Source organism: Phocoena phocoena, chromosome 16 (genome assembly GCF_963924675.1).
Source record: "Phocoena phocoena chromosome 16, mPhoPho1.1, whole genome shotgun sequence".
NCBI lineage: Eukaryota > Metazoa > Chordata > Mammalia > Artiodactyla > Phocoenidae > Phocoena > Phocoena phocoena.
The window spans coordinates 71,611,338-71,637,551 of record NC_089234.1 but is presented as its reverse complement, the minus strand read 5'-3'; the positions used below and the strand labels follow the sequence as shown (position 1 = coordinate 71,637,551).

At 39.0% G+C, this 26,214-nt stretch overlaps 1 protein-coding gene across 1 annotated transcript in view; it reads right to left on the bottom strand.

Annotated features, from left to right (window-relative positions):
* Window positions 1–1,662: 1,662 nt before the first annotated feature.
* Window positions 1,663–26,214, bottom strand: part of SLC16A9 (solute carrier family 16 member 9) — a 41,333-nt gene continuing 16,781 nt past the window's right edge. The window contains exons 2-5 of the mRNA XM_065893929.1: window positions 21,712–21,855; window positions 8,972–9,067; window positions 2,497–3,414; window positions 1,663–1,850 (exon numbers count right to left, since the gene is read on the bottom strand). Of these exons, the coding sequence (XP_065750001.1) occupies window positions 1,663–1,850; window positions 2,497–3,414; window positions 8,972–9,067; window positions 21,712–21,855 (1,346 nt within the window). The remainder of the gene's footprint in view (window positions 1,851–2,496; window positions 3,415–8,971; window positions 9,068–21,711; window positions 21,856–26,214) is intronic.

The following is a 26,214-nucleotide window of genomic DNA, read 5'->3' as shown; positions in this document are numbered from 1 at the left end:
AATCAAAGTCTCTACCAGTGGTACGCAGGCAACTACATTTTAAAAAGGATCTATAGAAGATTCTGATGCATAGCAAAGTTTTTAAAACATTTCTTTAGAAAAATGTCAACATATTAAATGTTGATTTTCTTCCTAGAACATTTTGCTTAAGAGTGAATAAAGTTGGAGGAGGGTATCAATTTCTTACTGCCTTTTTCCCTTCCCACGTACTGAATAGCACACAGGCTCGGAGCACAACGTGTGCACATCCACACACACACAAATTTTTAGTTCTGCCCTTGAATTAAAATTGGATAGTGATAAAATCTGATAGCAGCAAATAAATGCTTCACTGACAAGACATGCAAGGACTTGCAACTCATCCCCACTGTGCCCAAAGCAAATGGATGTTTCCCATTTGCCAGAACGGAATGGTTGAAATATGCACTTCCAATTTGGAAACAGGTAAAATCAGCACTTCTTGGGAAACAACAGCCGAGTGGATGCTGACAAACAAAAGTGAGCGAGGTTCCAGAGGCCAACCATGAAGAAAGGCTACAGTGACTCTACTCCTCTGTTTGGAGATTGCCTGCAACTCAGCAAACACCTTAGGAATTGAAAGGATGTATCCTCAGTGGGCACCAAACATGTGGGTGGTTCATCAAGGTAAACAGAGTACAATAAGTCCCCTACATACAAATGAGTTCCATTCTGAGAGTGCATTCGCAGTCCAATTTGTTTGTAAGTTCAACAAAGTTAGCCTACATACCCAACTAACACAATCGGCTCTATAGTCCTGTACTGTAATAGGTTTAAAATACTTTTTCACACAAATAATACATAAAAAACAAACACAAGAAATAAACACTTTTAATCTTACAGTATAGAACCTTGAAAAGTACAGTAGTACCAGCTACATCATGACTGCTTTTACGCTTGCTTCTGGACATCCTGGGCTTGAAATAAAGATACTGTACCACTGTACTCTATACAGTACTGTGAAGTACACAAAAGCGCAACCACTCGCAGAGGACGCGCGCACGTGACAATCTACGCCAGACACGTGAACTAACTTACGTGATTAGACATGCGAACGCACTCCATATCTTTGAAAGTTCGCAACTTGAAGGTTCACGGGTAAGGGACTTACTGTAATGAAAACTGGTGACGGTAGTTTAAAATATCATTTTTAAAAAGTGATCAATTTTGTGCCACCGCAATTCTTAACGCTGTCTTAGGAACCCCTTTCATTTCCTGACTGGCTCGAAGTCTTCTATTTACTAGTGAGGCTAGCAGAGAGGAGAGAGTGATTTAGTCCCTGGCAGGCTACACACATATCTCGTCACGCTGCTTGCACCAGTTTTGAAATAGCTAGAGTCTCCTCTGGCTGCCTTGCAATGGAACTAATGGAGTCTGCAGAGAAATCATATTTCTTTACACAGAGAAAGCCTTCTGAGGCTGGCCAAAATGACCACAATGTCCAGAACTCATCGATAATAGTAAAACAGAATAGTCCCACTTCTTGGAAAAAGGAAAAAAGAGAAAAAAAAAATACAGGAGATAGAGGCTACATATACAGTACATAGAGAATAGGATATGTAAAAAAAAAAAAAAATTCATCCATATCAGGCACAGTGCAATTTTGCTATGAGAAAACAGTCCTCAGTGCCTTCCAATATTCCTCTAAACATTAGAGGAATTAGAGGCGACTTTGTACAAAAAGGTTGTTGGAGCTGGCTTGGGGAGTTGCTTGTTGCACGTATCCCAGGAAGGCAAGGCTGCCAGCAGCAGAATAAAACCTCCCAGCAGGACGCAGAAGCCACTAAAATAAAATGCAATGTCATAGGTGTGGGTCCAGTCATAAAACCAACCTGAAAAGGGAGGAAGAAAAAAGTGAGTTTGACAGACATAGTGTGAATAGGAATACTCTAATTTCATCAATTTATATACAGTTCGTGGGATTGACATATACACACTACTATATATAGAATAGATAACTAATAAAGACCTACTGAATAGCACAGGGAACTCTACTCAGTGCTCTGTAATGATCTATATATGGGAATAGAATCTAAAGAAGAGTGGATATATGTTTATGTATAACTGACTCACTTTGCTGTATAGCAGAAACTAACAGAACATTGTAAACCAACTCTACTCCAATAAAAAAATTAATTAAAAAAATTTATATACAATGCAGATTAGGATATATATTACCCAATCTACTCCCAAAGTGGCCTAATGGGAGTTAGAGGAGGAGAATTTCTCAAATAGTTGGACAAGAATAAGCAGGCATTTTGGGTTTCTCCCAGATGAAGAACAAACACAGATTCCTGAGCAAGTGTACTGGCTTTTCCAACTACATCAAAGTGATTTTGAATAAATCACGATCAGGAGACATTCCACGCAGATTTATGTTGTATAAATCTGTGCTATTATTACACTATGAATTTCTGTATCCAGAGATGTTACAAAGAAGAACAGTAAAGTGGATTGACTTTAAGATAAATCTCTTACCAACAATTGGTGGTCCAAGGCTATTTCCAAGTCCAGCAAAGAACATTAATATCCCGTAGGCATGGGCTAATTTTTCAATTCCCACAGTCTTCGTGGTCACATAAGGAAAGATGGACCAATTACCAGTAAGAAACCCTAGGATCCCAGAAAGTAGTGCCAAAGTGACATAACTTTTGGCAAATGGAATTGCACACAAGGCCAGGCTCATAATTATTAAGGTAGCTACGTAAAGATATAAGGTATTAATCCACTTGAAGTCAGCCAGTATTCCTAAAATGAGTTTACCAACTGCTGTCATAATGCCAATAATGGAAATAAGTGGCATAGGAAACTCTTCTTCTTTCACATTTGAACTTCTTGCTACATCTTCCATAAGTAATGAAGGAGGAAACCCTCCGATGTCGAAAAGAAAGATGGCGATGAAGAGGGCTGAAAATACTTTGTTTTTAAAAAGAGCCACAGTTTCTTCACAGTAGTTTTTATATAACTGCCATTTCCTCTTGGCAAGCTGTTTGCAAAAATATGTCCGTTCTGCAACTTTCTTTTTGTACGTTTCAGTCTCTTTTGTGTGTGCCATTGTTGTTGGGTTTTTAGGAAGTAGACTCTCTGGTTTCCAGTCACCACTGGCTAAAGTGCTCTTACATGTTTCCTCACCACGGTAGGTCTTTTCAAGAATGTTTATGTTTTCTTCCAGGTTCTTTTCTTTTTCATTGTAAATCGAGTATCTACCTGGTACATTTTCCAGAGCTATTTTTTCAGGCAAAGTGCAATCAGAGGACTGAAGGGGTCTCATCAGACTGCCACAGGCTAATATATTTAAAGCTAAAGCACCTACAATCAGCAGGCATCCATCCAGTCCATAGAACTCAATCAGCAGTCTCTGCAGAGCGGCGTATATAAAAAGTCCAATGCTTGAACCTAAAAAGGAAATGGTAACTGTTTAATCTCTTATCATTTGGGCCTCTCAGGACAAGCATTATTAGTATTACAATTTGATTTCTTTTTTTACACTGGCATTCATGTGTGTGCCTTCATATTAAAATCACAGCAAGAATGCTGAAGATAGTAACAACAATAGTGACAATTTATTTTAAGAATTCGCATATGTATGTCAGACACTGCGTTAGTTAAACACATTACTTCGCACTATCTTGTTTCATCCTTACAATAACCCTATTGGGTAGGTCCTATTATTATTCCCAGTCTACACTTGAAGTGACCTAGGGCTAGAAAGTTTGAGAAATTTGCCACACATCAGAGAGCTGTAAATGCCATAAGAAGGATTCACACCCAGTCTGACACCAGGAGCCCAACGTCCTTAACAAATACCTATGCAACTCCTTTTTGGGTACTTAAAAAAGAACCAAAAAAGTACTTTTCTGGCTCCATGTTATGTATGCATTCCTTTCGGAAAAGAAAAGTTCTCACGTTTTATTTTTTGAGATGAAGGATATATTTTAGTTTTAGGATATTTATAGTGGTTTGATAGCTCAAATCCATTGTTAATCATCAGAATGGATGCTTGATATTAATAAACTATGAGAAGAGTAAAGTGAACTCTGATAGGGTATTAAAATTACAAAATATGCCTGGTTTGCACATTTGGGCAACACTGTAAATACTCCATTTTTTAAGCACAGATCACACTAACCACACTGGAATGGAAAGTTACATTAGCGCAATTAATTTGCAGTGTTCTTATATGGCTCTGATTTCAAGTTTTTGATTGTTTTAAAATTTAAATACCATTGAGAAATGTCACGTGAAAACACAGGAAAGAAATAAGTAGCTCTGTAATAAAAAAAATAGTCTGAATAGGTTGATCATACTTTTTAAACGGTCTATACCAAATTATATCAAAACCCCAATAGGATGCCAAGCTTATGGTAAAAACCCATCAAAAATTCTTACAAATAACCAAATGGCTTTGTCTTAGAGTTATAAGAAAACTTTTTTTTTTTTGGTACCACAGTTGTCCCTTCCTAATATATTTAAAGTTAACTCCTTCATCCCCAAAGAAAAAAAACTTCGCTTGCAAATGTTAATTAATAGCTCACATTAATGTAATGACAGCTAAAATAGTATCTTTTTGTGGCTACCAAAAAAGAGTCTCTTTGCTGACTACTGAGAAGTTATAAAAGTAGATGAATTGAATTCTGCCTTATCTTTTTAAAAGTGGCACATACTTCAAAAGTTGAAAGCATTTCAGAAAACAAACTGAAAGAATTGAAAAGAGGACCTTTCATATAATTCCATACTGCATTAGCATCCATTCATTATTAATTCATATTTTTCTCTAACACCATTTCTTTGTAGAAGTTCTAACAAAGTGCCATATAATTAGACACTTAAAAATATTCTTGATATTTTGAAAGTTCTGTATTTTGACCTTAAGCTGAGAAAATAAATAATTCCCCTTTGCTCACCAACTAACTTTATCTGTCAACATCATGAAATATAAGGGAAACATATAAAATCAATTCAATAGGTTTTATCAAACACCTATGATATGCTAAGTGTACGACAGGGCATCAAAATAAAATTCCACTTTGGACACTAGTTTCTTCAGCCCACAGCCCATGAGAATGTAGTTATGGCTTAGAACGATGCAGGAGGGAATTCCCAGGTGGGTCAGGGGTTAGGACTCTGCACTCTCACTGAAGAGGGCCCAGGTTCGATCCCTGGTGGGGGAACTAAGATCCCACAAGCCACGATGCTTGGCCAAAAAGAAGAGAAAAAAAAAAGATGCAGGATTCTTTCAGGGCAGTGAAGAGTAATTAGAGCTCTCTTGTGGAACTGTGTAAACTGTAAAACCATAATTTTTAATCTTCAAAAATAAAATCCCAATTTAAAAATCAACACGATAAAGGAAAAAGTGAAATAAAACACTAATTATGCTTCCATGCATGCCTAAAGTATGCATTATCACAAAGAGGGAGAATATGAATTGATGTTCAGGGAACCTGAAACAATAAGAGATACACTCATGCTTTGATTAAGACCAGGGGTCAACAGACTTTTTCTATAAGGGGCTAGAGAGTAAATAATTAAGGCATAGTGGGCCATACAATCTCTGTCACAAATGCTCAACTCGGCCCTTGAAGCGTGAAAGCAGCCAGGGAAGAATCATGAAGGAACGAATATGGTTGTGTTTCAATAAAGCTTTATTTATGGACACTGAAACTTTAATTTTACCTAATTTTCATGTGCCATGAAATATTCTTCTTTCGATTTTTTTTCAACGAAACAAAAATGTAAAAACCATTTTTAGCTCACGAGCTGTCCAAAAACAGGTAATAGACCAGTTTTGGTCCACGAGCATTAGTTTCTCAATCCCTGTTCACCAGGGATTAAGATCGTTTCCCCAAAACCTCCATTTCATGCCCATGTTTCTTTCTTTCAACCGGATCACAATATTTCAACTAGGTCTCATTATTTCTTTTTTTTTTTTTTTTAGATTTTTTTCTTGACATGGACCATTTTTAAAGTCTTTATTGAATTTGTTACAATACTGCTTCTGCTTTATGCTTTGGTTTTTTTGCCCTGAGGCCTGTGGGATCTTAGCTCCCCAACCAGGGATCGAACCCGCACCCCCTGCACTGGAAGGCGAAGTCTTAACCCCTGGACCCCCAGGGAAGTCCCAGGTCACATTATTTCAACTATATTTTGCTTTTGGGGTTTTTTTTCAATTAAAGAAAAACTCTACTGTGAGTTTTGTTTTTCCTGTCACCACTTTCACTGAAGGTGGATACGACAGTGTGAAGGTTTGTGTCTCTCCAAAATTTGTAAATTGAAACCTTAACCCCCAGTGTGATGGAATTAGGAGGTTTCTCCTTTGAGAGGTGATTAGGTCATAGGGTAGAACCCTCCTGAATGGGATTAGTGTCCTTATAAAAGAGAACCTCAGAGAGCTTCCTCTTCCCTTCTGCCACATGAGGACAAAGGGAGAAGCTGGCAGTCTATAACCCAGCAGAGGGCTCTCAGCAGAGTCTAACCACGCTGACCTTGGTACCCTGATCTCAGACTTCCAGCCTCCAGAACTGTGAGAAATAAATTTCTATTGTGAATAAGCCACTCAATCTACGCTGCTTTACAGCAGTCTGAATAGACGAAGACAGTGGATCCATGCTGCTCCTTAATTTTGCCTCATCTAACTTCCTATGTGCTACAACTAAAAACTCCCCAATTCTACCAAATCTAGATTGTCCACAGTCTATCCATTTTGGCTCAGTGTGCCATAGCCCAGTCTCTTATGCTCTCCTCTTTAGACTGAGTGAAAGCAAGAGCAGCTCTCTCAGCATACAATTTCCAACATCTTCAACACAAATAAATTCAGACGTTAAAGGAAACCTAGGTCATACTTATAGTGACTAACACTTTTAGAGCCCCTGCCATGTGCCTTACACATATGTTCCTTTAATATTCCCAATGACCCAATGTGATGGTGTATGGTCAGACCACCCAAGATGGCTGTTCTCTTGCTCTCTGTACATCCCCTGCCTGACCAGTGCCTGCTTTACCTACACCTACTCGCATGACTGACCTTCCTATATACTGGCCCCAGGCCCCACCTAGTGATTGCTCTTATCCAAGGGGTGGGGAGGTGTGTGCCTCTCTGCTAGTTTCCTGGTAACCAATAAGCCAACCTGATGTCAATTCCCCTATAACTGGCAATCTCCCCTCCCCACCCCGGGAGCGAAAACCTGCATCCATGTCTTGCCCACCCTCTACCACACATGGCGGGGCATCGCTCCAGGATCTTGCTTTGGATTTGTAAGCTTCCCCCTTCCATTAAGCCACTGATGTCTCTGTCGCTGACTCCAGGCTCTTTCTTCTGTCTTGAAGCTGGGCAAGCACAGGCCTTACAGGATGCAGCCCAACAGATGGGTGCTGTTATTATCCCCATTTTACAGTTCAGAAAACTGAGGCTTAACAGTTAATTTCACAGAACAGGTAACTTGTCCATCACCAGACAGCTACTGAGTGACACAGGATTCAAAACCAAGCAGACTGGCTCCAGGATCTGGGCTTGTCACTACGTTATAGTGCCTCTACAAAAAATACAGTATAGGTAAGACCTATTATCCGTTAAGCTGCCAGCCCTGCTCTCACACCCTCTCCCACACTTGTGGGAGATGCTGTCAGGTTCTTTACTTTTTTTTTTAATTATTATTTTTTTTACATCTTTATTGGAGTACAATTGCTTTACAATAGTGTGTTAGTTTCTGCTTTATAACAAAGTGAATGAGTTATACATATGCATATGTTCCCATATCTCTTCCCTCTTGCGTCTCCACCCTCCCACCCTCCCTATCCCACCCCTCCAGGCGGTCACAAAGCACCGAGCTGATCTCCCTGTGCTATGCGGCTGTCAGGTTCTTTAAACTGCCTTCCAACTGCTCTGGGTTCTCCATCTTTTGTTTTTTCTCTTTCTTCTCCCAGTTCTGCCTTAGCCATGCCCTCAGACTCCGGTCCTGTTTCCTCCTAGGCCATGATTCACATTTCTTTCCTGGCAATGCTTCCTTAAACCACCTTGGGGAAATACCCAGCTCGATTTAATTTGATGTGGAAGCACTCTGTTGCCACTGCATTGGCCTCAGGAACAAAGCATTAGTTTGGATCCCGCTGCCAGATACACTGCTGAAGTACTTCAGCTTATCTGAAAGTCTGACCTCCCAGGAATATCTACGCACGAACAAGTAGCAATGTAAACTTAAATACAAGTTTTAGTAAGCTTGGCAGCTTTATCTCCTAAGCAAACTCCTAAAGCATTGGCCACAGAAATTTTGATAAGTTCTCTAAATAGCTTAGAAAAAAAATCCATCTGAAAAGTAAAATACCACTTTACAATATCAGAGCAAGAAGGCTTTTACACTTACACACTTACACACACACACACAGCTGCTCCCTCCCCACCCCATCAACAGTGATTCATCTCTTGATTATTAAAAGAATAACAAGTGTAAACAGTCTGTTGTTTGGATATGCAAATAGACCAACGAGATGTATTCACAAACCAGTATTTTGGAAAAACCCTAAGTTCCACAATAAATGGAGCTGGAGAGGTGTCAGCATTGTTCTTCCTGACAGTGGTCTGAAGGGACCCACTTTCCTTCCATTTCTCCTCTCTTTCCCAGGGATCATGTGCTTTACTTAAGTGCTCTCTGCTTCTTTTAGCAAGGCTCTCACCAGCATGTGACTCTCAATTTACTGGACCCATAAGTTTTCTTTTCCTATATTATACTGGACATCTAATGCCCCAGCTTTTTCATACATGTATCTTTAGGGTTTTTTGAAAGCTACACCCATATTTACAGGGGAAAATAAAATTTCCTTCTAGGACTAGAGTAAAATAAATTGTGCTACGTGAATGGCAGTGGGGGCATGGTTGGTTAAACATGTCTGTGCTTTGTAACTTCTAACTTTCATTAGAAGGCTGAAGAGTAGCAATGCTGTACTTATATTGAAAATGTACCTGTTGAAATCAGGCCAAGTGCAAGGCCTCGGCGGCTGTCGAAATACTGGCACGTAATGGTCACTGTTGCAGTGTATAATAAACCACATCCAAGACCTAAACACAAGAAGACATTGCACAAATTAAGCCAGACAGTATTACTTCAATGCAAGAAAAAAAAGACGTGTAATTAAATAACTCTAATAGGACATTCTGTTACTAACTGGCTAAAACTCTTCAAAGTATGGGTTCCTAGATCCCTCTGATGTTAGTTGTACAGTTCCAATGAACACATTGGGCAGCCTTGGTTTTCACTCCACACCCACCCTAAGGTCAGGGCCAGGTCAAAAATATAATCCAATTTCTAAAGCATGAATGAATAATGTAAATTTAAATTAAGACATTATGGAGAGATAGAGAAAATGGTTAAACCACACACCAAATAGCAAAATTTAATCAAACTTGCCCATTAAAATATCTCTGTCTCTCTTCCACACCTTTACCCTTGGTTCAGTGTTCTTCCTCCTCTGGGTCCTCTAAACAATTTTATAAAATCCCCTTCATCATGCCAAGGTATTTTGCTAGACTTCATAGCCTGGTACACCCCAGTCTGCAAAACAAAGGCCCTCTGGCGCTCTCAGATCATCCCATCATCGCAAAATGTATATTTGTAAGTTTTTATCTTTTAGAGGTGCAAACTACCTCATTTAGGAGTAAAATGTCATGTCTTTAGTTTACAATATCTTTGAAAAAAAAAGAGGAAGAAGATGCAATAAAATATTAACAATGGTTACATTTAAGTGATGACCATATGGTTGCTTGCTATACTATTCGCCACTTTTCTGTAAATTTGAAATTCTTTTACAGTTAGAAAGAAAAACCCTTACTACTCACTATCCCCTTCTTGAGATCACAGGGCAATATTTAAGGCTGTTTGTTGGCTTAATCTTTTTCTCCCTATTAAGTATCTAATAACCCCAGTTTTGTTTTTCATAAAAATTTCCTCTGGCTTCTAACTCATAACATTTGCCTTTCTTCTGCAACATCGTCTGTTCTTGGGGATCACCCTATAAACAACACAAAAGCTGTCATCTAAAAACTAATTTTAACTATGACTCATTAGGTGAGTTATTAAGGTCATTTTCATTACTTTCAAATTGCGACCTGGACTGTGATTAGAAAGAATACATGGGTTTAACAAATACAACGCATAAACATTTTAGGAAATTAGCATTTAACTCAGGACCCAGATGATCATCTGTGATTGCATTAAAAAGTATTCTTGGTCCAAAAAAAAAAAAAAGTATTCTTGGCTTCCCTGGTGGCGCATTGGTTGAGAGTCCGCCCGCCGATGCAGGGAACGCAGGTTCGTGCCCCGGTCAGGGAGGATCCCACATGCTGCGGAGCGGCTGGGCCCGTGAGCCATAGCCGCTGAGCCTGCGCATCCGGAGCCTATGCTCCGCAACGGGAGAGGCCCGCGTACCGCAAAAAAAAAAAAAAAAAAAGTATTCTTAAAGAAATGAGATAGATGAAAATAATTATACTTTAATTAAACCTTTTAAAATATAGCACACTTTTGTATGATTTAAGGGAAGAGATACTATCTCATTAAAACATGAGTTGGATTGATTTATACATTTATCATTATTACATATAATATACTTCGATGAAATAAGACCTGTTCCTGAACAATCAATTTTGTGAAGCCAAAAAATGTCACCCTTAACTAAAACTATATTTCGGAAAGCCTTTGGAGAGGGAATGAATTTACTTTTGTGTGATTTGGTTGTCAGGGCTCTGTCAAATGGTAGGCATTAGGGACAAGAAAAAAAAAAGGCATTTCTGATTAATAAATACCAATGCTAGAAAAGTTAAAACAGTAACTTTTAAACATTTTACCTTAGACTAAAAAGAAAGAAATTTTAAAAAACTATTTCAAATTTTAAAAAACAGTAACTTTTAAACATTTTACCTTAGACTAAAAAGAAAGAAATTTTAAAAAACTATTTCAAGGCCATGGGTTTCAGATAAGATCATCTCATTTTTTTTTAAGTAGCAGAAATTTGAAATGCTTTTTCTCTAAACTTTTCAAAAAGCAGAAGGTGACATGATGCTTTCCCACATCTGTATTAGGATGACCTTAAACCACCAGTTATTAAAGAGATGGTCCTCAAGGTCTTTCAATGGAGTCCATGAAGTCAAAACTATTTTCACGATACTGACATGTTTCCTGCTTTTTTCACTGTGTTCCCATTTATGCTATTGGTGCAAAAGACATGGTGGGAAAAACTTCAAGAGCCTTAGTACAAATCAAGATATTGGTATCCAACTTCATACCTTATATGTTTCATCACCACTCACTCACAGTAAAAGCAAACAAAATTTTTAAAAATGCTTCATCTGAATTACAATTGTTGCCGAGAAAAAGCACGTATGCAATCGTTTTAGTAGCCAGCTAAAGTAGCCACTTTTTCCATGTAACCCTGTATGTATTTGAAAGAATGTCTGACAGACACAAACTATGGTTACTCAGACTTGAGTATTTGGCAGACATTTTCTTGAAAACAAACAAGGAAAATAACTGACAATAACTGTTACCAATGATAAAATTTGAGCTTTCCAGCAAAAATTATAATTTTTGGAAACTTTTATCCAACACCATGATTTGACAGATTCCCAACACATAAAGATTTTCTGATAAGCCTATTGGTGATACTAACAAAAGTGATTTTTTAGCTGTTGTTTAATAAAATGTGTCAACATTTTAAAGTTCTTGCATAACTCAGAGAACCAATATTTTTCACATAACCAATTCATGATGTTACAAAATCAGACTTGAATGCTGACCTATTCAAAGTACAGAATAAACAAATTGATTTAATATTACAGAGCACGAAAAGTATATTCATGTGGTTTCAGGTTCCATATTGCAATTAACCCTTGGAAAACTATCATACATCAAGTTTTGGGATACTATCAAAGAAGAGTTTCTACAGTTACCTGAAAAGACTATTGAAAACCCCTCCCTTTTCCTTTGTGTGAGACCAGATTTCCTTCATAAACTTCAACCAAAAAAGCACATTGCAATAGACTGAGTACAGAGAAGATATGAGAATCCAGATGTCTTCTATGAAGCCAGGCATTAAGGAGATTTGCAAAAATGTAAAACAAGGCCGTCCTTCTCACTAAACTTTTTCTTTTGGAAAATAGAACTGTTTTTCATAATAAGTATGTTATTTATGCTAACATGTACTGAGTTTGTTATTATTATCTTTAAATGAATTACTAAACAAATATTTTTAAATTTCTCACCTTTTAATACAGTAAATTTTAACAGAATAAATATTTCCACATAATTAAAAGTTCCTTGGGGTCCTAAATAAAAGAGTGTAAAGGGTTCCAGGAATATAAAGTTTGGAAACCACGGCCTTAAAGCCTTCTTTGGTCTCCAATCATTTAAAAAAATTAATTAATTAATTTGGCCACACCACGCGGCTTGTGGGATCTTAGTGCCCTGACCAGGGATTGAACCTGGGCCACGGTCATGAAAGCACTGAGTCCTAACCCCTGGACCGCCAGGGACTTCCCTGGTCTCCAATCTTTTTTTTTTTTAATTTATTTTATTTATTTATTTTTGGCTGCGTTGGGTCTTCGTTGCTGCGCGCAAGCTTTTCTCTAGCTGTGGCGAGCGGGGCTACTCTTCGTTGCGGTGCACAGGCTTCTCATTGGGGTGGCTTCTCTTGTTGTGGAGCACGGGCTCTAGGCGTGCAGTCTTCAGTAGTTGTGGCTCGCGGGCTCAGTAGCTGTGGTGCAGGGGCTTAGTTGCTCCATGGCATGTGGGATCTTCCTGACCACGGCTCAAACCTGTGTCCCCTGCATAGGTAGGTGGATTCTTAACCACTGCGCCACCATGGAAGCCCCTCCAGTCATTTTTGATCAGACTCTTATCAGTGAAAAAATTTTGAGAATCGACCTCCAGTATAAGCATAATCATTTTTAAAATGAAATACCTAAACTACTAACGATTCAAAGCATAATCATTAGCAAAATATAATTGTTTTCCTTTACTTACATAGGTGAAACTAAACATATTTACCTGTTCTAGCATTTCCTTTCCATACCCTGTGTTTCATTCCACATACTCTGGGTGAGACCACAACCTCAGAGGCCTCTTTTCCCTGATCTCTTCCCATCAAACCATACATCACGCTCTTTATCACTCCCACTGCCTCAATCATCAACCTTCCACCGTGTGAACTACCACTGCCTCACTTTACCTCCTCCAGATATTTTCTGTTCTGAACAACGGCCTCCTAATCACCGTCTCAGCCTCCAGTACTTTTTCCACCAATGTACTGTCTAACCCACTGTTATACAGTTCTCATCACATTACTCTCCTGCAATAACGTCCAGATAAACCCTCCATCATCCGGTCTCTGTTGCAAACCAAGCTTTTACATATTTGCAAGTCCCCTCGTGACGTGTGCATTCCTTAAACAGATATCTCTGAAAAGACCCCTATTATCCACTGTATCTCATGCTTCTGAGCATTTGAGCTCCTGGAATGTCCTTCTCCTACCACCCTCACTCCTTTTCCAACCCATGCCCACCTGATCACATCCCACCCGCCCTTCAAGACTCAGCTCAAGCACCAATTCCTGCATGAAGTCTTCTTCTGCAACCCCTCTCCCACAAATACATACTATACCCACACTGAATGCTGCTTTCATTTTATAATTGCACTTATTTTACTGTGTTACAAGTTACATATGTACAAGTCTCCTCCCCCAACTAGACAATGAGCTACCTGAGGGCAGGCTGTGTCTTATTCATCTGAGTATCCTGGTTCCAGGTCTGAGCCTGGCACAGAGTGTTAAAGTTATTCTACTACTTTTTCCCATAAACCTCATTTGAATTCCCCAATGTTAAGTCATATTGGCTAATTTCAACCATTTCTATCTATTCTTACTCTGGCTGTCACTCTCTCTTGCATTTCTCTCTTCCTCTCTGTGTCTCATTTCCTCTATTCATATAACAAACACACACACACGGTATGTATGTATGCTTGTGAATATATATTTTAAAAAATATATCTTTACATCTGCTTTACAATTAAATGATGCTGATTTTTTTCACTTAGGCCAGAAAATAAATCTTAGCTGTAAAAATAAGATTTTTTTACTTTCACAATAATTCATGTAACAGGATGGCCTCATTAGAATACAGAATTAGAATTATATGGTTTGAAAAAAAAAGATACAACTAATTTACAACTTGTATGTATTACAGGATGATGGTTTGGGCAAATCACACTTAACAGCCTCATTTCCTCATTTTTCTTAATCTCTATCTGTAACTAAAGAACACCCAGATCAATTAAACTGATAAGAGCGATATACGAAGAAAATATAACTGAAGTAAAACACTCTAATATGATAAAAGGCATCTAATTCAGAAATATAAAGCAAGCATCTCTAAGGAAACAGCATATGAATAAAATCACACAAAACGGACAAGCAGTAAACACTGGAAATTGTGTACATATTTTGAAAATTGTCTATGAATTGTCTTTAAATATTCTTTTATCATATACATATTTTTGTGTATATAACTAAACAGACATCTATCAAGCCCCTACTTTTATATATGAACATTTCCCCCTGCAGTATTATCTCTATGAAAAGGGAATATTTTCGTAATAGTGCATTCTAATATGGCAATCTTAAAAAGTGATGAGAGTAAACTTACAGAATCCAGACTCTATGTGTAAAATAGGGGTTAGGTGTAGCACCTAGGACTTTCTTGCTTTGGCCACCGCAAGTCTCATATCCTGGAAAACCCCTTCGTCCTGGGCAAACCAGAACAGCTGGTCACTGGGTGTGCCTCTTGGGCCTGCCTCTTGGTCATCTGGGAGAATTTCCCTTTTCTATGGTCTGAAACAAGTATTTGATCACCTCTTAGAATAGTTGAGCCAGTAGGATTTATCATCTTGACCAAAGGTTAAGGTAAGCAGTAGCCTATAATGTTCCAGAAGTACCTACTTCTAGAAATAAAATTGTGAGAATGGAAATTTGGATGCTGAAAAAGATAAGTTTAGAGCATCCAAATGCAATTACTGTTTATGTTTCTAGCCTAAAACATCTGCATGGAAAAAGTTTAAAAGTTTAAGCAGGGACTTCGCTGGTGGCGCAGTGATTAAGAATCCGCCTGCCAGTGCAGGGAACACGGGTTCAATCCCTGGTCCGGGAAGATCCCACATGCCATGGAGCAACTAAGCCCATGCTCCGCAGCAAGAGAAGCCACCACAATGAGAAGCCCACACACTACAACGAAGAGTAGCCCATGCACTACAATGAAGAGTAGCCCCAGCTCGCCACAACTAGAGAAAGCCCATGTGCAGCAACGAAGACCCAACGCAGCCAAAAATAAATAAAATTAATTAAAAAAGAAAAAGTTTAAGCAACTGGCTAGCTTTTTGATTGACATGACTTTACAAAAGCATATAGCTTTGACACTGGCTTGATTAAAGCACAAACTTTATATGCTTAGCATGAGTACCTTGAACCTGACACTGGCTGGTCAAGAGCACAGGCTTGGGATCAGGCAGGTGTGGATTCAAGTCCCAACTCTATCACTTATTGGCTGTGTAACTTTCAGTTTCCTTATCTTTAAAACAATCTCATAAGATAGTTGTAAAGATTAAGAGACAGAAAAAATGTAAAAGATTTCAGTATCTGTGCTTGGAATATAATGAAGTACCAAAAATAGTCCTTATGCTGAAATATTTTCCCACTTTTCCACCTGAGTATTATGGTATTATATAGCTCTAGCCTCAGACTAATTAGAAAATCGTAGTTCCTTTTTATAACTGAATACCCATGAGAGACAAAAGGCGATCTTTAATGGCACAATAAAAAACAAGGGCTTATAAAACTGCTAAAGCGAATATCAGAAAACAACCTTTATCTAATTTGCCATCACTAGAGAAGGAGAATCAGATTGTCTATGAAAGTGGGTTATGCCCTCCTCAAGCTCAATGGATATGCAGATACTAACAAGAAAATGAAGGAAGAGAAAATTGAATTTTTCCAAAATCAAGAAGAGATTATTAAGAAAACAGTAATCAGGTAGCTAAGGAACAATATAATCTGAAGAAAAGAGAAAGCAAGAAATTGGTTTTGAGTTGTGCTTTTCAGAAAAGCAATGGGAAATGATTGGGAAGAAGCTTGAGCAAATCATTAAGGGCATATTTCCTGCGGCCCCTCTTCCCATTCCTCCCAGTCTCCCACCACATTTTCTTTTTCCCGATTTCAGTAAAGTTATTGGGAACACAGGAGCCTGAATTACCAGGTTTGGCAGTAGGACATACAGTCACTTGAAAATCAGCAAGCTGCCATTTCATTCTAGCTACAAAACCCAAACAAGATAACATCACATTTTCAAGACAGTATTTTAAAAAAAATGGTAAAACAGAATTATGCCACCTAATACACTTCACTATTCTTTTTGATGTTTTCTATTATAAACATACCATATAACTTTAATTTTCTTTCTCTATATTATTTAATCTGTTACACAAATAGTTCAATAGTGCTTCTTCAGTTACAAAAAGCTGCTGCTTGTGCTCTTGAACTAAGAGATCAGAAAGGAATTTAAGGGGAAGGGAACAAACATTCATTAAACACCCGTGTGCCTCTCTATATACATTATCTCATGAATAGTCACAATATCTCTGTGAAGTCGCGTTAGTCTCATTTCAGAAGAAATACAAACGGAAGCTCAGAGAGGTTGGATAATTTCCCAAGGTCACAAAACTGATAATGATGGTGATGCTGGTGAATATTTATTGCTTTAACTCATCCATCCACAAAACCCTAGAAGGTAGTTACTATTATTATGTTCAGTTTAAAAAACGAGAAAACAGTAGGTAAGTAACATGTCTACAGTCCACAGCTGGCAAGTGAGTAAGATAAGATTAACCCACACGGCCCAACCCCAGAGCTGGACTGTCAGTGCTTGCCCCTGCCTGTGCCATAGTATCTTAAGAGACCATCTAGTTCATTCCAGACAGAGGAGAATGCTTAGAACACTGCACAGAATGCGTGCTCAATATATGCTACCGTTAGACTGAATCGTTCTTGTTTTTTCTAAGGAATTCATAATACAGAAGGGAGGAGTTTAGACGGTGTAATAATTTCCTGTCACTTCCTTTTCAACTGGATACTCTACTTCCAATGGCGACAGAATGGAAGTGTCATTGTTCATTAAATTCCCATTTATTTACCCTACAAATATTCCACGAGCCCTACATTCTGAGCCTACTGACAAAATAAAACCACAAAGAAGTCAACCATGATAATAAGTGTTAATAATCTCCTAGCAAGAAGTAGCTCACAGGGGCCCAATAATTACTACAGTGTGTGACTTTTTAAGTATTGAAATTAAAACTTTAAACTTTTAAAAAATTCTTTAAAATTACTGGAACCTGTAAAATTATTATTGAAATTAAAATTAAATTGATTTTTTACTATGGAAATCCAACTCAGCTCTTTCATTTACCTTATCTTTATTTTGCTCGACTTCACTTAATCCTTACAAGAGCTACGTGAGGTAGGCTTCTGAGTCCGCCTTCACAGATGAGGCGACAGTCATTCTTGGAGACCGAGGGGCTTGCTAGAGCTCACAGGACCTATGTCTCCTGACCCGAAGCCCAGGGCTCTCTCCATGAGCTGACAGCCTCCTCCTAGCCACAGGGATTCAGAACCTGTTGCCAAATCAGAGTCATATACAACCTTCAGACGTGAGCCTGTTTTCTGACCCAGATTCCATTAAGTGAAGGAAAGGCCAGGATTCCAGAAGGAAGGACGTTGCAAAAAACATTATGGCAAATATATAGACAGTAATATCCTGAATCTTGCCCCAGAGAGAACTACGGTCACTTATTTAGGTATCATACGCAAGGGACAGTGGGATGCCTTTTGAGCACTGTAGGACACAGAAAATGAACTGGCACTGTTAACTAGGGGCCTGAGGCACTTACGTGGCCTACCCTTAGAGGGGGGTCACAGGAGGGCCAGGTAATATACGGGGTCATGGCCCAGGTCTGGCTCACAGTAGGTCCACTGAGTCCATGGGCCCATCCTAGTCATTTCCCCAGTTCCTGATAATTAATTGGAGCACATGTACATAGTAGTTGGTATAACCTTCTATCTACATTGTTTCTGGCCAGTGAAGTAAAAGTTACCATAGTGGGGAAAGCCAAGTGGAAGCCCTGTACGCCCCCCACCTCCAGCAGCAGCCAGTAAAGTAAGTCAAGACCAATATCAAATCCTATCTCATTAACAGAAGATCATGGGTTCATGGGGAGAAGGGACAGGGTTAGCTATTGAAAGGTTCCAACACCATAAGCCAAATCAAAATCAGTTTCACAGGCTGGTAAAGCTCTCTCCATTGCTATAGAAATTTTGAAATTTCGTTATGGCAGTTACCTAATTTTGTCTTTTTCTTTCTATATACCCTTAGATATGCTTCCAACACAATCAAATGTACATAAAATCTTAAACAATGTACATTAATTTTTTTTTCTTTTTAAAAATTCATTTTTGGGCTTCCCTGGTGGCGCAGTGGTTGAGAGTCTGCCTGCCGATGCAGGGGACATGGGTTCATGCCCCGGTCTGGGAAGATCCCACATGTCGCGGAACGGCTGGGCCCGTGAGCCATGGCCGCTGGGCCTGCGTGTCCGGAGCCTGTGCTCCGTAACGGGAGAGGCCACAACAGTGAGAGGCCCGCGTACCGCAAAAAAAAAAAAAAAAAAAAAAAAAAAATTCATTTTTATCTATGGGGAATACAAATACTATGGTATCACTCACTTTGGGTCAATTTTTAAGTCAGTGACAACTCTGGATATGTACTCACAAAGGCTATACCTTAACCTTGAAACCATGTGAGGGAGCAAAACCCCATGAAATTTTAAATGCTTAGTCCAAATTTTGGGGGAAATGCCCAAATCATGTCAATGGCATAATGATTCAACTTTCTATGTTAAAAGGGGTTTGACCTAAAAGGAATAATCCCATGCTCATGCACAAGCACAGATATCTACATTTTTATTTTCATGATTTTAGACAGGAATGCAAGATGACTAGTCAATGAATACCTTCAAATTCTACACCAGAGATTAACATATTCGCATGTATACGTTTAAACTGTATTAAGCACTACACGGAATAAGTAATATAAAATATCAAACATATAACCTGTTCTCAAAGAACTAACAAGTGACCTGCGTATTTAGATTATGATCTGAGTAGAATTTGGGTATGTAGTTAAATTTAAAATAAACTTCAAGAGTTCTAAAAGCACTACAAATAATTACAAATATGTAAAAGAGGTCAGGATCTGGTGTCAGACTGAATGGATTCAACCCCAAATCTCCTACCTATGTGGCTTTAGTTAGTAATTTCACTTTGCTTGAGCTTCACTTTCCCTCTCTGTAAAATGGGCTCACATGAAGACAGGATGAGATCATATAAAGCAGAGCCTAGCACACACTGCCTACTGGAATATTAGCGGCTATAATTTCTATTATTTATTATTGGGGAAATATCCCCATGTGAAAAAAACGAATATTGGTAGTCAAAAAAATTAAATTCTTTCAGACTTGACTCAAACTAACCATCTTGCTGGAATTTGTCTCTGAAGTATTTAAACACCAAAATCCTGAGCCGCAGTGTCTGTGTCCCTGCCTGGGTTGTGTCCGACTCAGCTGTGCTTTTCCCTTCGCTGCCACATGTAGCAATGAGATCTGCTCTGTTCCAGTCTTTTCCTCTGCAGCTTCTCCTCCTGTTAATTAGCTGTGTCAGCGCTGGCAGGCAGCTCTTCCTCCACCCTAATATGCTGTGTTCTAAGAATTTTGCCATCATTTCTGAACAAACGTCATATAGATGGTACTATGGAGCTCATGTCTAGAAAACTGGCTCTTAACATACGTTTATCAAATGTGTTGTGACTTTTCTGACACTAAAGCAAAAAAAACATGTTGATCAGGAATAATTCATTCTTTTATTTATTTATTTATTTTTGTGGTACGCAGGCCTCTCACTGTTGTGGCGTCTCCCGTCGCGGAGCACAGGCTCCGGACGCGCACGCTCAGCGGCCATGGCTCACGGGCCCAGCCGCTTCGCGGCATGTGGGATCTTCCCAGACTGGGGCACAAACCCGCGTCCCCTGCATCGGCAGGCGGACTCTCAATCTCTGCACCACCAGGGAAGCCCTAATTCATTCTTTATATAAAATGTTTGAAACTGTTTAGCCTTTTATCGGGATTTCATTTGGAAAATAGCAATCTTTCTACAGATTTATAACTTATGTTCCTCTGATTATAACCCAAATCATTTCTTAACCCTTTTTAAGCAAATATTCAATTACATTTCACTGTATAATAGAGTGGGCATAATAGTTTTTTTTGTTTTTTTTGTTTTTTTTTTTTTGGCATAATAGTTTTATGATCTAAAATAAAATATTTCATTCTCTCTATGCGACTAATATACTTTTCTCTTTGTTCAAAATTGAATATGAAAAACTAGGACAACTTCTGCCTACACTGTATTTCAACTGTTATTCCCTCCAATTGTATATGATAACATTGGTGTATTATTAAAAAAATTCTAATTCCTAAACATAGAGGACTTACATAGAGGATACATTTGAAAGTGATTATTTGATTTACAAAATAAATTTTTATTATTTAAAAGAAAAAAGAATTCAGTTCTTTCAGACATTAAGAAGAAACTTTGAAAGTCGGAGTCTTTTAAAAATTCCCCACCAACAGCGCCTAGGGATCCTGAGTCTGGTGATGTTTGACATTGAATACGATGAGTACAATACATCACAAAAGCATTCCCCCCAAAACTGCCAGTGCTCTCAGGCCCTGAGCCCTGGACCCTTTCCTCTTCTGTAACCAAGATCATCATTAATCATCCCCACCACTCAGTTCTCTTCACTCATGCCTCACCTTTAACAAAAATAATCATTATTATTACGTGCTTTAAACTCTGCTTTGTACTTCTGCTATCACCTTGTGTTTGGGGCCCTGGTGACAGGTGCTGTGGAACAGCAAGGATGTTTAGAACACCAACAGTTCAACAGAGCCCTGCTTAACCGCCCAATAGGAAAGGGAGCATTTCCTACATCAGTGAGAAGTGGCAGGTGTCAGTGACATCTAAGTTGCATGCTTCTCTCCCTCTTTTCCTTTTTTGTGCTAGAGAGACAAGTGCTGAAATAAAAAAAAAAAAAACTCCCCATGCCTTGCAAGGAAACAAAATGGGCATTGTTAAAACACATTTATCGAGCTTCCCTGGTGGCGCAGTGGTTGAGAGTCCACCTGCCGATGCAGGGGACGCGGGCTCGTGCCCCGGTCCGGGAAGATCCCACATGCCGCGGAGCGGCTGGGCCCGTGAGCCATGGCCACTGAGCCTGCGCATCCAGAGCCTGTGCCCCGCAATGGGAGAGGCCACAACAGTGAGAGGCTCGCGTACCACCAAAAAAAAAAAACCAAAAAAACCCCACATTTATCCTTTGAAGTATTTTGATTCACTGAGTGGACGTTTTACTAAAGCAACAATTTTTGGTAAAGTGGTTGCCGAAAGTGAATTATTCCTGAGCATTTTCACTCCTTACATTAACTGAATAAGAAACGTCACATGGGTAAAACATTTAACTCTCAAAGCTCAGAAAAGCGTCACGGGGACCAAGTTTCTTACCTACAACAATGCCATAGGAAAAAAACAGAAAGTAGATATTGGGGGCAAAACTGCTCAACATGAGGCCTCCTGCCACCATGAAGCCACTGAAGATTGTCACGGCTCTTGCTCCAAAAGATGAGACACACAGGCTGCACACAGGACCTAAAATCATAAATGAAACCTTCACTTATTTAACAGTAACCTCCTCTCCACATCCTATCATCCATCCGAAATTTAAAATAATTCCATCGTAAAACAACAACAGCAATAATAAGCTACTGTGTGTTCACTATGGGTTGGACACCCTGCTACTTCACATAAACAATCTCCCTTCATTATAATCTCACTGCTTTCCTGGGAGGTAGGTGCTTTCGTTATCCTCGCTTTTCTGATAAGGAAATTAAAGTGTCAGAACAGGAAGGTCACATAGCTAAGAAATCGGGGTTCTGGAGTCAGATTTTATTAAATTTTCAATGAGAGTAACAGCGGCAGCCACCCTCAGAGTAACAATTATGAAGTAAAAACCCAGGCCATCTGGCTGTTGAGTGCATCACCTTAACCGCCACACTCTTCTGAGGATTTTGGTCTCCTGTACTTGCCATGCAACTTTTCTACCCAGAGCTCCTATCCAGCACAAGGCCAGTCATATAATTGATGGTAAAAATAAACTAAGATTGACTCAATGCTATCCACAGCATCCTTATAAAGGGATGAAGCGAGGGTAGTTACTCCCTTCCTAGAGAAGATTTTGGCAGGTGGGGCAAATGCCTCTACCCTACCCACCCGGGCACGACTTTGTCAGTATCACTGTCCTACATACTACATGTAACCTGGAATTTGGGGAAGGAAGTGCACTGTTGACTGACAGGTAAAAGGGACCATTACCTGGACCAGTTCTATGTGGAAGTGGGCAACTGCTCATGTACTGGGATTTAAGTGATAGTGAAATTCTCTCTCACTACCACTGTTACCTTGACAGTATCTACAACTACGGAGCTTAGCATATTAGAAATAAAAGGACATGAAGGGTTACTCAGCCCAGTAGTCTTATTTACATGGAAGGAAACCGAAGCTCAGAAGGGTTGTCCATGCCATGGTTAGAAGAAAGAGCCCAACATTTAAAAGCAAAGAGAAACATCTTAATTGAGTTCACAACAACCTTTCAAGGTACAAATCATTATTCCCAATTTTTAAAAAGCATGCTCACCAGAATGGCAAAAGGCAGGCAACAATAAGTGTGAGCAAGGATGTGCAGCAATCACAACTCCCATAAACTGCTAGCGTGATCTCCCAAAGCGGAACACAGCGCTGTATGACTCTGAAGTTCTACTTCTATGTACACCCACACCAAACGTCATGGACATAAATGGTCATAGCAGAACTAGTCATAGTAGCCAGCACCCACAGATCCAGATGTTCCTCAGTAGTGGAAGGTATAAGTAGATTCTGGTGTATTCGTACAATGGACTACCATATGGCCATGAGAATGAATGACCTACAGCTATACACAGTAATGCAGGTGTATCTCACAAATGTATGTGGAGTGAAAGATACGACAAGAAAAAGTACACATTGTGTAATACCAATCATAAGAAGTACAAAAACAGACAAAATTAATCTACAGTCAGAAGTCAGGATAGGGGGTCTTTGGTAGGGGGTAGGAAGCTATAACCAGAAGGAAACACAGCCCAACTTCTAGGTACTGCTAACGTCCTGTTCCTGGATGTGAATGTGCTCATTACATGGGTGTGTCTGGTTTGTAAAACAATTCACTGAGCTATACTCTCATGATATGCACACTTTTCTGTACATATCTTAAAACATTTTAGGAAACCTCAAATGGAGAGATAGTGTCATCCATCCACAGTCTCACTGTTAGCAAGTGGTGGAGCCAGGATCTGATGATCCCAAGCCCGTTCTTACCAATAACAGAGAGTCTCCTAAGCACGTATTTAAGACCAGGTTATGACCACTGAGATACCACCAGCTTTCAATGCCTAGAGCCATCCCACATTCCTCCCTGGTCATGAACTGGCCCCTGTCATTTCAAGCCCTCTTGTGTGAGCCAGTATGGAAGAGCAGACTGATATATTTACATGACAGAGGGGAATATTCTACTCCAGTGTTTTAGGAGGAAAATCCATTTGAAAGACCAAACTTATCTTACAGTTGAGCTGTGTGTATACCCAATGAGAAACACTTAGATACTTCAAAAATAGAAATGATTTTAAGTTTCATAAAAGGATGTTGACATCATAAAGTCATGACCCTTCTATGTTGTTTACCAAATTGTATTGACATTGACAGTCAGTGTTTACAAATTTAACAGGCACACGGAATTGAAATAGAGATTGTTACTGGCATACTTGAAAAGTTTCAAGTTTCATTCTCAAAGCAGGACTTTAAATTTATGCTCCTTAAGGCATGTTAACCCTACAAGGAAACTCAAAGTTTGGGAAGATGGGGGTGGGGTGAAGGGTAATAATTTTCACAGCATGTACAACCAAAACAACTATTTTATAAAATGTATAATATTATCATAAATTTTGTGATAAATTCTTAAATCATGTTTGCCTAATACATGATTCTTTGAATAAAATTAAGCCTAAGGAAGAAATGAGCAGAAGTTCTTTGACAGATGAAAACAGCAAATTGAAAACTATTTTTAAAAAACTTCTCACCTCACACCTGTCTGGCCTTTATCAAAAAGATAACAAATAACAAGTGTTGATAAGGATGTGGATAAAAGGGAACCCTCATGCACTGTTGGTGGGAAGGTAAACTGGTACAGTCACAACGGAAAACAATATGGAGATTCCTCGAAAACTTAAAAATAGAACTACCATACGATCCAGCAATTCTACTCCTGGGTATTTATCCAAAGAAAACAAGAACACTAATTTGAAAAGATATATGCATCCCTATCTTCACTGCAGCATTATATACAATAGCCAGGATATGAAACCAACTTAAGTGCCCATCAATAGATGAATGGATGTGGTATATATATACAATGGAATATTACTCAGCTATAAAAAAAGAATGAAATCTTGTCATTTGTGACAGCATGGATGGACCTAGAGAACATTATACTAAGTGAAATAAGTCAGACAGAGAAAGACAAATACTGTATGATTTCACTCATATGTGTAATCTAAAAAACAAAACAAATGAAAAAACATATTTACACAGAAACAGAGTCATAGATACACAGAGTCAGAGAACAAACACGTGGTTGCCAGAGGGGAGGGGCGTAGGGGGAAAGAGAAATAGATGAGGGAAATTAAGAGGTTAGAACTTCCAGTTACAAAATAAATGAGTCACAGGTATGAAATGTACTGTGTGGGGAATATAGTCAAAAGTTATGTAATATCTTAGTATGGTAACATACTGTAATTACACTCATTGTGGTGATCATTTTAAGATGTGTAGAAATATCAAATCACTATGTTGTGTACTGGAACTAATATAGTGTTGTAAGGCAGTTATACTTCAAAAACAAACAAGCCAACAAAAAGACTCATAGAAAAAGAGATCGAATTTGTGGTTACCAAAGGTAGGGGATGGGGGAGGGGGACTTGGATGATAGTGGTCAAAAGGTATAAATTTCCAGTTATAAGATAAATAAGTACGGGCTTCCCTGGTGGCCCAGTGGTTGAGAGTCCGCCTGCCGACACGGGTTTGTGCCCCGGTCCGGGAGGATCCCGCATGCCACGGAGCAGCTGGGCCTGTGAGCCATGGCCGCTGAGCCTGCGCGTCCGGAGCCTGTGCTCCGCAACGAGAGAGGCCACAACAGCGAGAGGCCCGCGTACCGCAAAAAAAAAAAAAAAAAAAAAAAGATAAGTAAGTACTAGTGATGAAATGGACAACATGATAAATATAATTAACACTGTTGTGTGTTACATATGAAAGTTGTTAAGAGGGTAAATCCTGAGAGCTCTCATCACAAGGGAAAACATATTTTTTTCTATCGCTTTAATCTTGTACCTATATGACATGATGGAGGTTCACTAAACTTATTGTGGTAATCAATTCATGATCGATGTAAGTCAAATCACTGTGCTGTACACCTTAACCTTATACAGGGCTGTATGTCCATTATATCTCAACAAAACTAGAAGAAAAAAAATTCTCTACTTTCACACCACCACCTGCTGCTTACTTAGAGGAAAAAATCTTCATGTCAGAGGTTAAAGACAAAGAATTTTAGAGCTGAATGGGGCCTTGGAAAGGGTCCAAAGACCTCATTTAAAAAATGATGAAACTGTAGTTTAGAAGGATCATGTGATTTGACCAAGAATCCATAGCTAATCAATGACAGGGCTAAGGCCAAAGTCAGCCCAGCATTCTTCCCAATTGAGATGTATTTCCATTGGCACCTTAATGTTTTTCTAGAAATATCAATTTAAAAAACACCTATGTACTTTTGTTAATATCTTACAGCCCAAGTAATTTTATGAATTTACAGAAGATGAAAACATGAGATTTATGTTCATTTTGGTGTTTAAAAGTTTAGAGCAA